The following is a 17,077-nucleotide window of genomic DNA, read 5'->3' on the forward strand; positions in this document are numbered from 1 at the left end:
CTTTCTGGGTATGACTGTATCAGCAATATATCATTAACGTTTAAGCTGATGGTCATTAACATTCAGTTGAAATCCAAATAACATTTGGGCATACCTGGTGCTAGTCAGTAGCGCAGCAAGTGCTGTCTGGAGCTTTTGAAAGCAGTTTATAGGAAACATGCAAATCTGGCATGAATAGAAATTAGCAAAATTGTTTACTGTACATCTTGGACTCTTCAAGAAAGCCTTAGAAAAATTCAGGTACACTCCTCAAATCAGTCTTGTTTGAACTGTACAACTTTCATTTGTGCTTCTGTATTAAGAATCTGAAATGAAAGTTGTAAGGTTCAAAGTGTTTGTATTGTGTTGTTGTAGTGCTGCACAAGTAGGAAACAAGTAAGTGTTCCCGGACTGTGGATCCTGATACATGTTTGTGTAACTGCAAGCATATGGGAAAGCAACCACATTCTTACACTGTCTCTTTAGCTGTTGACTGTGTAAATAAATGAGTTTTCTACTACAATGAATGTTTCTGCATTTCTCTTCTTTCCATAGGCGTCTGATCACAGATTCAAAGGTTAAATTAAAGTACCAGCATTTAATAACTAATAGTTTTGTAGAGGTGAGTTTTTTTTATTTGAAATTATTTAATGAAAGAAATCATTCTGTTTTAATCTTTTTATTCTTCTACAAGAAACAGTGAGATCCCTTTGTTACCTAGCTTTGATTATTTCCATTTGTAGTGGTGTGTTGAACACATTTTTGGTTGAATTGTGGCTCAGTGGTTGGTGTTGCGGGATGGGGGCTTGTTTCTGTTTAAGTCTAAAGGCTTATTGTTAACACCCTTTTGTTTTAATTAGGTGGGTTCTCTTGTGCTAGGGGACAATGTAGATTTCTAAATTGTGAGAGGATGTATGCATGTGAGAGCTAGTTGTCAACATTTTTCCTTTGCTATGTTAAAGCTTTCTTGAAATGGGCAAGCATTTGTCATTGAAGGCTGAGTTTGCATTGACTCCTATGGCAATATGCTCCAAGTCAGCAGAAAATGAAGAGCTTTCTAAGTTTAATGGCTATAGACTTCTGTACAGGAGATGATCTAATTGTTTGTAACAAGGTAGCGCTTGTTCAGCAAGTGTTTATAAGCCATTTAGCCTATGTGCAATTATGGGGAAAATATTAAACACAGTATACCAGGAAAACACATGACCCAGAAAGATATGTACTGGGTGAGAGGGAGACACAGTGGAACATTACTTAGAAATTTAGAAAATTACTGTCACAGTAGATGGGCAAAATGCAGTAGGTGTTACATAAGTCCTGAGAGGGATTTAATGGTCCTTGTCTTTCCAATGTGGTAATCACTGTATTTGGGTAAGCTTTTTTCAGCCTCAAAACCAGGACACACCTAGCATTAAAGTGTAAAGGTACCCCAAGTGCCAGTCTTTAAGACATGATGATGTATAACTGCTTTGAATGAAATGTCAGTGTTCTGTTAACTACTGGCTCAATAACTGACAAATGAATAAACCTAGATACAGAAACGAAGATTTAAAAGATGCAAGTTGAGAAATTTTCATTGTATTAACTCCCTCACTGCATCTGTGTTGCAAATATTCAGGTATACTGTAAGTAGCCTGTTCAGTAATCAGAAATAGCTTGGGAAAGTTAAGGTTGCAGTCAAACAATAAACTTCTTGACTCTTGTTTAAATTGATCTTCTTGACATTGCACTAATGTAGCATTGGGGATGCACGGTTGTTACAATCCACAAAGGTTTATAATGGTTAGAAGAAGTCCTAGAAGTCCATTGGTGGCTGCAGTAAAAATGCAAACAAAGCAGTGGAATGTGTTACCAGAGGGATTGAGAATGTGTATGGCTTGTAAAGGTGAGTTCCTGGACATGGCTGTAGGTAGACAGTGTTTCATTGAAAGAGTGTCACTGCAGCACAGAGGTTGGGAGATGGGCCAAACTGCTCGATGTTAGTTGAACCAATACTTCCCCAAAGGAAAGCTTAAACATTTTACACTTTCTTCATGAAAAGTATCTTCCCGGTAGCCTAGTAGATGCATTCAGAATACAGGAAATAAAAGTGGGACAGCAGTAACTGTTCACACTACTGCTTGTTCAGAAAAAAGGTTCAACAGTGAAGTAATTGACTGATTTATTCAGTCACTTGTTCTGTGGGGATAGTGTGAACATGTAGAATAAGCAGACGTGAGGCCACTGCGGATAGGAATTTAAGACAGGAAGGATATGTCTACATTGCAGCTAGACACCCATCGCTGGTCCATGCCCATGCTAGCTGAATGGGTTCAGGCTGCAGCCCAAGCCTGGAAGTCTACACTACAGTTAAACAGCCCTGCAGCTCAAGCCCGTGTGCACAAGTGAGGTGGGATCAGCCAGCTGCGGCTTTTTTATTGCAACGTAAACATACCTGAAGACTCTTAAGGTTAAAGGATACTGGGACAATGGGATACAAGGGGGAAGGAAAATTTGTTAGGGTGAGTGTCCTTTTCCTGGTAGTTCTTCGTGCCATGTTTTCTCATTTTATTTTCTAGTGTAATCGACTGTTAAAATGGTGTCCTGCCCCAGACTGCCACCATGTTGTTAAAGTTCAGTATCCTGATGCTAAACCTGTTCGCTGCAAATGTGGACGTCAGTTTTGGTAAGAACACTCTTCTGAATTAATTCAGAGCTTCCAGGACCATTCAAAAGTTAAGAGTTAAGTACTGTATAAATATCTTGTTGAGAAAATGTTTAAGTGCCAGAAGAGTCAATATGAGCGGGGAGAGCTTAGTAACCATTTGGAAGAAGGGGAGAGGTTTTAAAAGCAAGGATTAGTTTTGTGGTTCATCTTTCTTTTGCTTCAGTTGCAAATGTTCTTGCCCATCTTTCTAATTGGAAAATAAAAATGTCTTTCAAGTGAAAATATCTAGCAGCTGACAAGGAGAAATCTCTCTCTCAGAGAAATTTCTGGTGCAATTCCAAATCTTTTGGCTTCTCTCCCTCAATTGATTCACTTAACGAAGGGAACAGGAGTCATGTTCAGCAAACTGAAGATGCTTAAGTCAGTTCCCTCATTAACCGAATCATCTGAGAAATCATTCTGAGAGCACTTGGTGATGGGCATATGAAATTAAAAGCTGAAGCTGGGAAATGTATTGATAAATGTCTGGAATTTCATTTTAGAAATGGCAAAATTAACATGTTGACAGTGTAGGGTCATCTTGTGGATAAAATCTAGGACTGAGAATCAAGTCAGTACCATTACTCACTCAGTGGCCTTTGAAAATTCAGTCATCCTCTCTCTACATTGGTATCCCATCTAAAGTGAAGGTAGTTCATGTTCACAGGCAGGTTAAGGCTGAATTAATCAGTTTGTCAAGTGGGAAAGTGCCTCATATGCGAGGCGCCTACAGCAAGGAATTATTATTTATATTGTGCATAAAGTGCTTTTTAAAGGGGCTTTCAACTCTAATTACATCTTTCCACATTCAATGGGAGAATCAACAGCTGTAACCAAAACCCAACAAACAAGTTTTTAAATGCTCTTGAAATGAGCTGGGAAAGAACTGCCTGCGACCTGAGTTACATGGAAATCTGCAAACTGTTAGGGCAGTTAACCTCATTCAAACAGATGTTGTTATTTAGTAGAGGAAACACTTTTGGGGAAAAAAAAGTTTTAAAACCGACATGGAAACTCCCAGATGTCTGTTTTATTTTACAAAGCAGCCTTTTACTTCTGGATGGAAAACTAATCCATTTCAGATCTAATGTTAGTAGCCAGGCCCCTTTGGGAAAACTCTAAAGTGTTTCATGCACCCATCAGGAGGCATGGGATTCTAGTTTAACTGATTATCAGAGGGATAGCCGGGTTAGTCTATATCCAGAGTAACAACAAGGAGTCCGGTGGCACCTTAAAGTCTAACAAATTTATTTGGGCATAAGCTTTCATGGGTAAAAAATCCCCCACTTCTTCAGATGCATGAAGAAGTGGGGGTTTTTTAACCCACGAAAGCTTATGTCCAAATAAATCTGTTAGACTTTAAGGGTACGTCTACACTACAGGATTATTCCGATTTTACATAAACCAGTTTTGTAAAACAGATTGTATAAAATCGAGTGCATACAGCCACACAAAGCACAATAATTCGATTGTGTGTGTCCATGTACCGAGGCTAGCATCGATTTATGGAGCGTTGCACTGTGAGTAGCTATCCCGTAGCTATCCCATAGTTCCCACAGTTGCCCCCGCCCATTGGAATTCTGGGTTGAGATCCCAATGCATGATGGTGCAAAAACAGTGTCGTGGGTGATTCTGGGTAAATGTCGTCACTCATTCCTTCCTCCATGAAAGCAACAGCAGACAATCATTTCACGCCCTTTTTCCCTGGATTGCCCTGGCAGATGCCATAGCATGGCAACCATGGAGCCCGTTTTGCCTTTTGTCACTGTCACCGTATGTGTACTGGATGCCGCTCACAGGCGGTACTGCAGCGCTACACAGCAGCATTAATTTGCCTTTGCAAGGTAGCAGAGACGGTTACCAGTCGTTCTGTACAGTACGCTGTGCACATTCTAAATTGGCGATGAGATGATGGTTATCACTCGTTCTGTACCGTCTGCTGCTGTCATGGGTGCTCCTGGCTGACCTTCGCTGAAGTCGGCCGGGGGCACAAAGACAAAAATGGGAATGACCCCCCAGGCCATTCCCTCTTTTATGGCGTATCTAAAAATAGTCAGTCCCCCCAAGAATATGGGGCAAGTGTACTAGAGAACCAGAGAGCACAGCTGCTCTGTGTCAGATCCCACAGAAATGATGAGCTGCATGCCATTCTAGGGGGTGTCCTTGCAACAACCCCACCCGTTGCTTCTCTCCTCCCCCAACCCTTCTGGGCTACCGTTGCAGGGTCCCCCATTTGTGTATGAAGTAATAAAGAATGTAGAAATAAGAAACACTGACTTTTTAGTGAGATAAAATGAGGGGGAGGCAGCCTCCTGCTGCTATGATAGTCCAGGCAGTACAGAATCTTTTCTTTAGACATGAAAAGGGGCGGGGGGGCTGATGGAGTTCAGCCCCCAGTTGCTATGATGAGGATGGTTACCAGCCATTCTGTACCATCTGCCGGGAATAACCGGGAGTCATTCCTATTTTTACCCAGGCGCCCCTGGCCGACCTCACCTGAGGCCAGCCAGGAGCACTCACGGGCTGATGACGAGGACGGCTACCAGGCCTACTGCACTGTACCGTCTGCCACCGGGGAAGGGAGGGAAGAGGATGCTGCTGTTTATTGCCCCAGCACCTTGTCTACCGACAGCATGCAGTAGACATACAGTGACATTGAAAAAAGTCAAGAAACGATTTTTTCCCTTTTCTTTCACCGGGGGGGGGGGGGGGGGGCGTAAATTGACGAGATATACCCTGAACAACCCCGGACAATGTGTTTGACCCTACAGGCATTGGGAGCTGAGCCAAGAATGCAAATGCTTTTCGGAGACTGCAGGGACTGTGGGATAGCTGGAGTCCTCAGTCCCCCCTCCCTTCCTCCATGAGCGTCCATTTGATTCTTTGGCTTTCTGTTACACTTTTCACACAGCGCTGTGCTGTGGACTCTGTATCATAGCCTGGAGATTTTTTCAAATGCTTTGGCATTTCGTCTTCTGAACGGAGCTCTGATAGAACAGATTTGTCTCCCTATACAGCGATCAGATCCAGTATCTCCTGTACGATCCATGCTGGAGCTTTTTGGATTTGGGACTGCATCGCCACCCGTGCTGATCAGAGCTCCACGCTGGACAAACAGGAAATGCAATTCAAAAGTTTTCAGGGCTTTTTCTGTCTACCTGGCCAGTGCATCCGAGTTCAGATTGCTTTCCAGAGCGGTCACAGTGGTGCACTGTGGGATACCGCCCGGAGGCCAATACTGTCTGTTTGCGGCCACACTAACCCTAATCTGATATGGTAATATTGATTTCAGCGCTACTCCTCTCGTCGGGGAGGAGTACAGAAACTGGTTTAAAGAGCCCTTTATATCGATATAAAGGGCTTCTTGTGTGGACGGGTGCAGCGTTAAATCTGTTTTACTCTGCTAAAATCAGTATAAACGCGTAGTGAAGACCAGGCCTGAGGTGCCACCGGACTCCTCCTTGTTTTAGTTTAACTGAAATACACTTACAGTAATTGCCTTCAGCAAGATCTGGTGCCCAGATCCTTTCAGTGGAGTAACCCAAGAGACAAAAACTACTGTAAAAGTAAGTTTAATGGAGTTATGATTTAATTATAAGCATAGTGTGATAGCTAAACTTCTGTGAATTAATTCTCTTTTTCACGTACAGCTTTAACTGCGGTGAAAATTGGCATGATCCTGTTAAGTGTAAGGTGAGCGTCTCCAGCTTCTTCCCTGAACCCACGGCTTTGCAGAATTAAAGGGCTAAAGTTAAACTGCTTGTAGGACCCCCGGCAAAGTAGCATGGTACTGTGGGTGTTTAGTGTCTAGGTACGAGCCCATAGCTGCCTTACAATAACCACTCTCACTCATGAGCTTAGTTTGGGCGGGTGTAAGCAGGGTGTTGCCCTCAAACTGCAAGCCTCGGGCGCATGCAGAATTTGTCCACCCACGTTTGGCCCCATTGGCCTGACTGGAGATGAGAATGTCTGGACTACGCCTATTGCTCCCACCAAGGAGCACTGTAGGCTTCTGCCTCTTCATGTGAAGGAAGTGACAAGCAGCACCTGAAGTCTGTTAGTGGTCTTTCGGGTCACAGCTCGGCGTTGCCTTTGTGAAAAGAGTGTTTTAGATTCAGTGTTGTGGGATAATGTTACATCAGTAGAGATGGGTGACCTCAGGAATAACGCTTCACTCTACAATGAGTATTCCTATTCTCACAACACTCCTGTGAGTGCTTTATACCTTAGTAACCTCATATGATTGCTTCTGGTTTTTAATATTTTAATCTCAGTGGTCCTGATTTCCAGCAAGATCTGTGGAAAAGATTATTATTTTACTACAGTAGCACTCAGAGGCCGTAATCAAGATTTTGTAGGACCCCCTTGAGTTAGGCGCTGTGCAAAACACACAGGAAGACTTGTTCCATGTCTTGAAGACAATTCAACCTAAGATCTTAAGTGGAAGAATGAGCGCAGTTAGCTACCATTGGGGCAGTAAAGGAGGGCAGGGGGGTTAGCTCAGTTTAATCAGCATTCCATGAGAGGTTCAATCAGGTCTCCTGATCATTACAAGGTATAAGAAATACCATTTTCTTCTTCAGAGATTTAAATCATTGACTTAGCACTGTTCCTCTAGAAATGTAGGTAAGTAGATGAAAGTAAAGGTTGTGTATGCTTTTTCAAGTCGCCCCAATGTGCATCTGAAATGCACACTTGCAGCAGCTTTAATACAAAAAACAATTTACAGGAGGGAATAATATGTAATTCTCTCATGACATAAAACTAGCTAGGACATCGTAGGAAACTTATCCTGTGGAGGCTTTGCCTCTTTGAGTTTATGCAGAGAAATGTTGAACGCTGCTAGTCAATGGAATGTAGCACATGAAGATCCCCAGAGACCCAACATAGCAAATGGGGTAATACACATATCATTAGAGAAGAAAAGCAACACTGTTGTACAGCTGTCAGAATATCACAGCTAATGTGAAGGAGGGAAAAATAGCGTTAGTACTCTTTCCTGCTTTTCTTAGCTGGGTAGACTAGCAAAGGGAAACTGAGATTGTTAGTTTAAGTCTGTGTGCTTTCTAACTGGGCCATGTTGGTATTTGGGGCAGAAGCCTGCACAGAAGCAAGTTACATCCAGGGCTTACCTTCCAAAAACTTGTTGTTCTTCTGGACTCACGAGTAAGACAGTCCCTAGAAGATGGCATTCTGGTATATCTATGGTCCTATAATACTCTTTTCTAGGGTTTATCTAGTGATTTTTGGCAGACAAATTTTCTGCCACAAAAGGAATTGTCAAGTTAAAGCTCACTCATTCCACCTGCTTGGCAAATGGTGTCATTCAGGTGTACCTTTTTCCCTCTCCTTTTGTATTAGATGCTTAGTGTTAGCTTATTATAATGTCTGTGCTAGAAAGATTTAAACTGTATAAAGTCTATGGATTCTATTTTTTTCACTTTCTGAACAGTGGTTAAAGAAGTGGATTAAGAAGTGTGATGATGACAGTGAAACTTCCAATTGGATTGCAGCAAACACAAAGGTTGGTTTCAATTTCCTTCATAAACTACTACACAGAAGCGCTGATGGAAGCCAGAACAGCAGCTTAAACCTTTGGCATTAGGAGTATGCTCCACCCCAGCACAGTGTTGTCAACGTCAAACGCTGATGACCACTAGTAAGATAAAATGATCATCCTAGGTGCAAACAGAAGTGCATCTGCTAATGGATGGATAGATTCTTCATAGTATAGCTGAGGGAACTGGCATTTGGTTATTTGCTTTTGTACAAAGAGTTAATTGGAAATCCAAAGCATGGTGAAGCTATTGCTTTTAGGCTTCTGTCCAGCACTGATTGTGCTCATTCTGTTTGTAACTGTGGGAGATGTTTATGCCCCCTGTGGCTTGGTTAGGCTGGGTTAATTTACGTCTGCCTTTAAAAATCCCTTTGGTTTGGCTTTTCAGGGGTGGTTTGTTTCTGTTGGGCAGGATTCCAGATGGAGGACTGGCAAACCCAGCTGTTAAGATTTTATTATGCAAATATATTGGTTCCAGCCAGCCCATCTTTACATAAAACTCAGTGGTATGTTTTGTGTGCTTTGTGAGAAGTAAAAACAAGGGTTGGCATGGTAGCAAGGAGGCAAAATATGTAACTATCATGTGGGGAATGTAGTTCAGGAGCAAACCTGGGCCTTTGCCTGTGAAGACAAGAGGCTGTGTGTGTGTGAGATTTGCTGGGAATGTCAAGGGATTAGGAAATGGCCGCTCTGTTTCTTATTAATTTTGCAGTGTAATCTGGTAACAGCATTGTTTGCTGTAGACAGCTGCTCCTGGTCTGGGGCGTGCATTGCTTATTTTCTGTTTAAGTTGGATCAGATACATTTAGTGGGATCAGAACTACCCACTGTACTGAGATGTTTGGTTGAAGTGCTGCTTCCATTGCAAGACTCTGTTCATTTTCTGTCTTTCTCAAATTCTGAAACTGCTATGCTTGTGCTCTGCTTCTAGGCAAACTTCTGGGAATTTCTCAGTAACACTTTTTTTTTTAAGCTTCCGTGGAAAATACAATGGTTTCCTAATGCGTTCTGAAGCAATGGATTTCAGCCTTTCCAGGCTACTGCACCCCCTTTCAGGATCTAATTTGTGTACCCCAAGTTTCATCTCTTAAAAACTACTTGCTTACAAAATCAGACATAAATACAGATGTGTCACAGCACATGATTGACACATTGTTTCCTTCCTCATTTTTACCATATAATTATAAAGTAAATCAATTGGAATATAAATATTGTACATACATTTCAGTGTATAGTATCTGGAGCAGTATAAAACAAGTTACTGTCTGTATAAAATTTTAGTTTGTACTGACTTCATTAGTGCTTTTTATGTAACCTGTTGTAAAACTGTCTAGATGAGTTGATGTACCCCTGGAAGACCTCTATGTACCCCCATGGGTACATGTAACCCTGCTTGCGAACTACTGTTCTGAAACATACTTACAAACAGCAGATACCACTTTGTTCAAACTTTGCTTGCTCCTTAGAGCTCACTAAAGCCAAGCTTGAAGGAAATTGGTTCCATAGCTTTGATAGAATCATCAAAAATAGATATTGTTTTCCTCTAGGATTTTTTGCTTAACCTGAATCTGAAAGATTAGGGGGATGCAAGCATAGTAGACTTAGATGCACACTTAGGATGACCAGATAGCAAGTGTGAAAAATTGGGATACTTTTTCTGGGAGGTGGGGAATATAGTTGCCTTGTAATACAAAGCCCCTGATATCAGGATGTCTGGTCAGACACAATAGACTTTGCTACTCAGTACTGTTAATTTAAAGTAGCGTTAAGGATTGGTAGTACCATGAAGTGCTTTTGTAAATACTTTGTCTCTTTCTAATCTTGAAAGATGGAGGTGGTCTTCCTCAGCGCTCTTAAAAATGTTTAAAAATGGGAATTTTAAACTTTACCTGGATCTGAATCTGTTGCATGGGAGCCATACCTAGTAGTGGTGCTGAGAGCTGGAGTACAATGGTGTGTCAAGATCCAGGATCTACCTGGATGGGCAGGAAGCCTCTTTAGGAACACACATCCATAGAGGGTGGGGGAAAAGGAAGTTGGGGGCTCGCCATGCTAGTATGAACCCTGCTAATCTGTCAGCTCCTGAAGTTCTGAGCTAGCAACAGTAGAGATGTGTGTCCTAGAACATCCCTGATTTTTTAAGTTACTCTTTATAATATAAGTGTACAAGACACATCTAGAGCAAGAAAATACTTTGATAGCCAAGACTGTGCAGTAGCAACAAAAACCAGTGTATGGTAATTACATCAGACATCTGAGCAGACCCACTGCCATGGAGTCTTATGGTATGTGTAGCAATTGGTTTAACTACAGGACAATGTCACAATTATTCTTCTCATAGAAGTGACTGGATTGAATTGAGGAAAGCTGGCATGAAATGTTATCTACCCCCACTAATGAACTCTCTGCCTGCTAGTGGGCAGTGAAGACATGGACGATTGTAATTTTACTCTAATGATTAAGTACTAGCAATGATGACCGGAACACACTCAGATTGAGCCTTGTCTGGTGATTATTGGTATGCCTCAGGAGAACCAGAGCAGCACAACATTCTGGCAGGTCTGCAGGCTTGCCAGCAACCTTCCCCACTCTCCCTCATTTCTCCCCCTCCACCCCCCCGGCTGAGTTGCCCACTGGCTGCAGTCCAAATTCCCAAAGAAACCTGAGCGCACATCTGACTGTGGCACATGTTTACCACCAGTCAAAAAGGAACTAAATATTTGTATTCTAAAAAATCCTTTCCTGCTCAAGCACAAGAGAAAGAAACAGCTATACATAATGATTCCAAAGGGCTTTTAGGCCCAGAATAATTCTGCAATTTATAAACTGAGGTACTTCTTAAAGCAGAGGGCCTTGAAAGGAACTGAAATAATCCAATTTTGAAACTCCCTCTTGGGTGAAATAGTCTCTCTTCATCAATGTCTTATGAAAAATCTAGCTTTAATGTTGAGTTTCATTTACATTGCCTTATTTTCGGGCAAAGATATTGCTGCTGCTTTTAGCCTCCAAAAAATTATTGCTGTCCTTATAAGAGATGGCCTCGTTGGCACAGAAACCTATGGCAGTATTCATTCTTTATGGCCTCCTCTCTGTGCGGGAAAACTCCCCAAATTTTACCAAGACCAAGGCGTAATTTGGGAAGATATCTAGTCTGTGTTCTGTATATTCAAATTCATGGTGGTCTTGTTGCAAATACACTAGGATAACATGGAATACATTTTGTTCAAGCTTGTCTTATAACAAAGGAGTACCACGAGGCTTTAAGGAAAGTAATGGTAAGGGAAAACCAAACAACTGCTCTGTGAGAGACCACAAATGAAACCTAGCTTAATGTGGTTTGCATTCAGGAATTACTGTGCATTCTTCTCTATGATTTAATTGATTGGATTTAAAGTGAAGATTGTTGTTAAATTATGTTTAATGTTGGAGTTGGCCTGAAGGCTTCTAGCAGGAGTTAGCAAAACTTTATTCTTTGGCACATTGGAGCTTTGTCAGATCACCTAACAGATGGCTGAAAGTACCACTTAGCCTTGTCTACATGTTAAACCAGTGAAGCTTTCCCTAAATCAGTTTAAAATTACACCATTTAAACCAGTGCAACTTCAAGTCATTACGGCCTTAAATTCTCTCTCTCCTTTTTTGGGGAAGCCAGGAAGTTGAAGAGGCTTTTTGTATTCCTTGCTCTGTTTTCAATTTCTATCAGATTCCAACATTATAGTATCTGAGGAAATGTTCATCTAACCTTTTAGACATGGTTTTGGGCATGAAGACAACTTCTGTGCTAAGACGACTAAATGTTTCTTTAAAGCAGACCTTTAAAACTGTGCTTCCTTATGTTACATAGGAAGGCCTGGAAAAAGTGTTTAAATTTCTGCTTGTTTTTACTTTAAAATACCAAGAATGTCAAGTCTGGTTTTCCCTAGTTTTTTCTGAAGGATGCCTGGAAAGTCTTAGCACATGATATGGAGGGAGTGAGGACACTGAATTTTTAACCCAGGCTTCCTTTATCTGAAATATTGTTAGTCATTGAAGTTAATAGGTGTTAGCAAAAGCAGCATTAATCTGATTAAAAATTCCTTCCCTTCACAATTACTCCACTCTTCTTCTGCTGGTATGATGTCACACTTTCACTGTCCTCCAATCATCATAGTGTCTTCCAAGATGGACAGGAGTCAAGTTTCTGTTGTATAAAACAGTTTTTGTCAGATCTTTATCTGTTATAAAGAAGCCCAAACCCAGTTCTCTTTCTTTTCAGGTCACTTTTAAACATCTGAATTTGTGTTCCACCCCCATGTTGTTTGGAAATACTGTATTTGTATTTATATTGTATACTATAGCAAGTCCTCTTTGGGACCCAGCTCCAAACTAAAAATTTGTCCCTTTCATATCTTGCCACTGCGGTTCAGTATAGAACCATGAAAAGGATCTTACCTCACATGTGGGACTCCCATCTTTTTCTCCTTTCAGATAAGCAGGAGTTTGTTAAAGCAACCCATGTAGCTGAATAATTTCTAGGTGTCATTGCATCAAGCTCTTACAGCCTAATTCAGTGGGCCCCCAACCTTTTTTGTCTGGCAGGCGCCAGACAACGAGCCATGGAGGACCGTGGCAGTGGATGAGCATCTGCCGAAATTCCGCCGACAAGCGGCAACGTCAATAGGCATCGCTGCTGAAAATTGGTAGGATTTCAGCGGCAATGCCTCTGGATGATGCAGCTTGTCGGCGGCATTTCGATGGATGCTTGTCCGTTGGCCAGTACACAGGCACACTTGGAGGCCCTGCGGGTGCCATGGCGCCCGCTGCACTGCGTTGGGAATCCCTGGCCTAATTCTAATAAACAGGACTCAACAGAATCCAGAATTGCAGGAGACCTGTTGAAATGCATCAAGCTGATCTGGGCATTTGACAATCCATTTTTACATCTGGAATGTAAGTGCAGGTATTTTTGTGGGGAGAACTAGAATGCAGACCTAACGCCCTTTTTCCTGTGAAGCGTTACACAGGATTGGTCAGGGGAATAGCTCTTCTCATGTCATGTTGCTGCAGGAAGCACTGCCACTCCTTTACCTACATTGAAATAGGAACTGCATTTTATGAATTGACTAAATCCATGTTAATCTGAGCATAAAAGTAGTGGAGGGCAAGCATCACAAAAAAGGGTCTGGCAAATGGGAAACAGGTTTGCCCTGACCTTTGTTTCCAAGCAGAAGATTTGAGTCATAACCATATATTCTTCTTTGAGTGATTGCTCATGTGTATTCCACAATAGGTGTGCATGCTTGCCACGTGCACCGATGCCAGAAGTTTTTTCCCTAGCGACTCCTGGAGTGGTCCCTCTATGGCGTGGTATAAGGGGCACTGCGCGTTCCCCCCACCCTCAGTTCCTTCTTGCCACCAGTGAAGGTGCTTCGGAACTGCTCTGCTCTAGCTTTGCTGTAGCTCGTCCCCAAAACTGCTTGTTCGTTCAGTGTATGGTACCTGTAGTTAGTTAGTTTAGTTAGTTTAGTTTAGTTTAGCTAGAGCGCCCGGGCCAGGGCATGCCCCGTGCCCCAGGTTTTAAGTCGTGCGACAGTTGTATGCTTTCTATGCCACTGAGTGATCTGCACGCGAACTGTCTGTGCTGTTTGGGGGAAATCCATCTCAGCGATTGCTGCAAGATTTGCAAGTTGTTTAAGTCTCAGACCAAGAGAGAGAAAGGGACATCAGGCTCTGGGCTATTCTGATGGAGTTGGTGTTGACCCTGGTTCCGGCGTGCTGCTCAGAGTCAGCACCGCGGTGTTGGTGCATGGTGACCTTTCAGCGCCATTGACTAGTCAGCACCGTTCCCCATCCACAGGGCATGCCAAGAAGGCTAGAAAGAGGCCTTCTTTGATGCGGCACGGGAGTAAACCCAGGACAGAGGCTAGACCCATGTCGGGCAGTCCTCAATCCCCACCAGCCACTAGGCCTCCGACTCAAGTTGAGCGGAGTAGCCCGGCCCATTTGGAGCGGGCCTCCAGATGTCCTCCATGCAGGAGGCCGTGCAGGCGGCCTGGGATGGTTATGTTCATGCCAGTACAAAGAGCACCACTGATGTTGGCCCCGCGCTCCAGAAGCAAACCACCTCTGGGATCTCCGCAGTCGCTCCCAGCTCGGTACCAGTCTTGGTTGAGGGAATGTTCCTGATGCCGTTTGCCGCCCAGCGACTGGTCAGAGCAAAGTCCACATGGATCGCCCTCGACACCCCCCTCGCTGTCTGGTTGGGTTCCATCTGACTGAGACTGTCAGCACCGCTCCACCTTGAGGAGCGAACACTGAAGGGACCGAGGCATACGTCGCCAAAGGTCCTTGTCCTGGCGGGGTTATCATAGCCGGTCACGGCTCGGACATAGACAGCGTTCCTGTTCGGCATCCTGCTCTAGGACCCTGTCGGGCATTGCCTCCGCAGCCCCAGGCGTCGATTGCCAGAGCTGCTCCTGGCACCGCCACTCCTTCCAGTTCAGGGACAGATTGTGTGTCAGCCCAACCTTGCTTCTCTTCATAGTTGTCCATAGGTGGGCGAGGCTAGACAGTAGGCCAGACCAGACAGCTGGCCCTGCAGGTGCCACGGCAGGTGCAGTGGCACCAGGCACACTGTGGCTAGCCCAATGGTACCAGTGGGCACCATGGCCTCTGATGCAGCCCCTGGTGGTGACACCTCGGTGGCTGGAGCCTCAGAAGGACCATCGGCCTCCCTCTCCAGACCTCCAAGGAAGGAGTCGGTGGGATGTACATCCACAGCACCGTGCCCGGAGACCAACCAGGTGGTGAACTCTCTGGTGCCGGTGGACACCCAAAGTACTGCGCCAGCCTCCCTGGATGAGGTGATTACGGCCCCACTTCCCTCCGTTCTGCAGGACCACCTTAGGACCCACGAAGAACTCTTTTAAAAAAAAAAAAAAAAAAAAAAGGTGGCATCAAGCCTCCACTTCCGAGCAGAGGAGATGGAGGAGTCCTCAGACTCCCTGTTTAATGTGCTGTCCTCGGCACCGGGGAGGGTGGCCTTGCCTCTCCATGAAGGCGTGGCAAAATTTCAAATGCCCTGTGGCAAACACCAGCCTCATTGGCCCCCATCTCCAAGAGAGCAGAATGCAAGTATTTTGTACCTGCCAAAGGGCATAAATACTTACATGCCCACTCTGCTCCTAACTCCCTGGGTGGTGAGTCGGTCAACCACAGGGAGCGGAAGGGCCAACCAGCCCCTACCCCAAAAAATAAAGATTCACGTAGGTTGAACTCTTCTGGAAGGAAAATTTATTCGTCCTCAAGCTTCCAGTTATGGGTAGCGAACCAACAGGCTCTCCTAGGCTGGTATTAGTTCAATCTGTGGGGCTCCCTGCCCAAGTTCAAGGTTGCCCTCCAGGAGCACAACAGGAAGGAGTTCAAAGTGCTGTTGGAGGAGGGTACAGCAGCTGCCAAGGCAACCCTGCAGGCAGCTTCGGATGCAGCAGGCATGGCCACGCAGTCTATGGCCTCAGCAGTGTCCATGAGAAGGGTGTCATGTCCTGCTCTCTGGGCTATCCAATGAGGTGCACACCTCCCTCCAGGACCTCTCATTTGACGGCAAAGCTCTGTTTGCAGAACAAATGGATACAAAGCTGCATGGCCTGAAAGACTCTCGCATGACCCTCCAGACTCTGGGTCTCTGTGTTCCGGCTCTGGCTAAACCTAAGTTCAAGCTGCCGCAGCCTCCCACTCAGGCCACCCACCCAAGATATGAGACTGCTTATAAGAAGTCATGGGACTATAAGAGGCACCTGCAGAGGCAGTCTCGCCCTGCCCCCCCAGCCTGGGTCTTCCAAGGGCAAGGAGGCGGGGAAAAAGACGGTTTTGACGGGACGCCCGGGGACGTCCTGCTAGTTCTCATACGGGATTCACCCCCAATAAAGCTTCCCTGCTCCAATCGGTTGTGTGCTTTCCTCCCGGAGTGGTCATGGCTGACCTTGGACTGATGGGTCCTCAACACCATCTCTTGGGGCTGCGCCCTCCAGTTTACTTCCTCACAGCCTAACTACCCCCTCCCCCCTGTCCCTCCTGGGGACCTCTTGCACGAGGCCCTGCTTGAGCAGGAGGTGGGGTGGCTCCTGGACCTAGGAGTGGTGGAAGAGGTACCCAGGGAGTTCAAAGGCAATGGGTAGTACTGCTATTTCCTTATTCCGAAGGCCAAAGAGGGGCTCAGGACAATCTTGGACCTGTGCCACCTAAACCAGTATGTGGTGAAGCTCAAGTTCCGCATGGTGTCCCTGGCCTCTATCATCTCCTCCCTGGATCCCATGGACTTGTATGCCACCCTCGATCTGCAGGACCTGTACTTCTACATTCATATATTTGAGGGGTACAGACACTTCCTCCATTTCATGGTCCTTCCGTTTGGCCTGTCCACTGCCCCCAGGGTATTCACAAAACGTATGTCGCCCACGAAGGCTCCGGGGGGTCCAGATCTTCCCCTATCTGGACGACTAGTGGTTAAGGGCAGCTCCTGTCCATGTGCACCACTTTGGGCCTGTTGGTAAACGCCAAGTCCACTTTAGTCCTGGTTCAACGCATTAGAGTTTATCGAGGCGGTTCTGGATGCTTCCTTGGCCAGAGCCTTTCCTCCCACCGGACAGGTACGAGACCCTGAAGGGGTTCATCAATACGGTCACAAGGTTTCCGGTGACAACAGCCAGAGTGTGCCTCCAGCTCATTGGTCATATGTCGGCATGCACGAATGAGGTCCATCACGCCAGACTCAGGATGAGGCCCCTCCAGCTCTGGTTGGCCTCAAAGTTCTCCCAAGGCCAGAACTGGATGGACAAAGTCCTCATGGTAGCCGAACCAGTGATCACCTCCCAACT

The 17,077-nt window shown here is 44.8% G+C and overlaps 1 protein-coding gene across 2 annotated transcripts in view; it reads left to right on the forward strand.

The window, feature by feature from the left end:
* Positions 1 to 17,077, forward strand: part of ARIH1 (ariadne RBR E3 ubiquitin protein ligase 1) — a 138,551-nt gene that overhangs the window by 94,083 nt on the left and 27,391 nt on the right. For both annotated transcript variants that reach the window (XM_030577593.1, XM_030577594.1), the window contains exons 6-9: positions 535 to 601; positions 2,538 to 2,644; positions 6,316 to 6,358; positions 8,118 to 8,189. In XM_030577593.1, the coding sequence (XP_030433453.1) occupies positions 535 to 601; positions 2,538 to 2,644; positions 6,316 to 6,358; positions 8,118 to 8,189 (289 nt within the window). The remainder of the gene's footprint in view (positions 1 to 534; positions 602 to 2,537; positions 2,645 to 6,315; positions 6,359 to 8,117; positions 8,190 to 17,077) is intronic.

Source organism: Gopherus evgoodei, chromosome 10, assembly GCF_007399415.2.
Source record: "Gopherus evgoodei ecotype Sinaloan lineage chromosome 10, rGopEvg1_v1.p, whole genome shotgun sequence".
NCBI lineage: Eukaryota > Metazoa > Chordata > Testudines > Testudinidae > Gopherus > Gopherus evgoodei.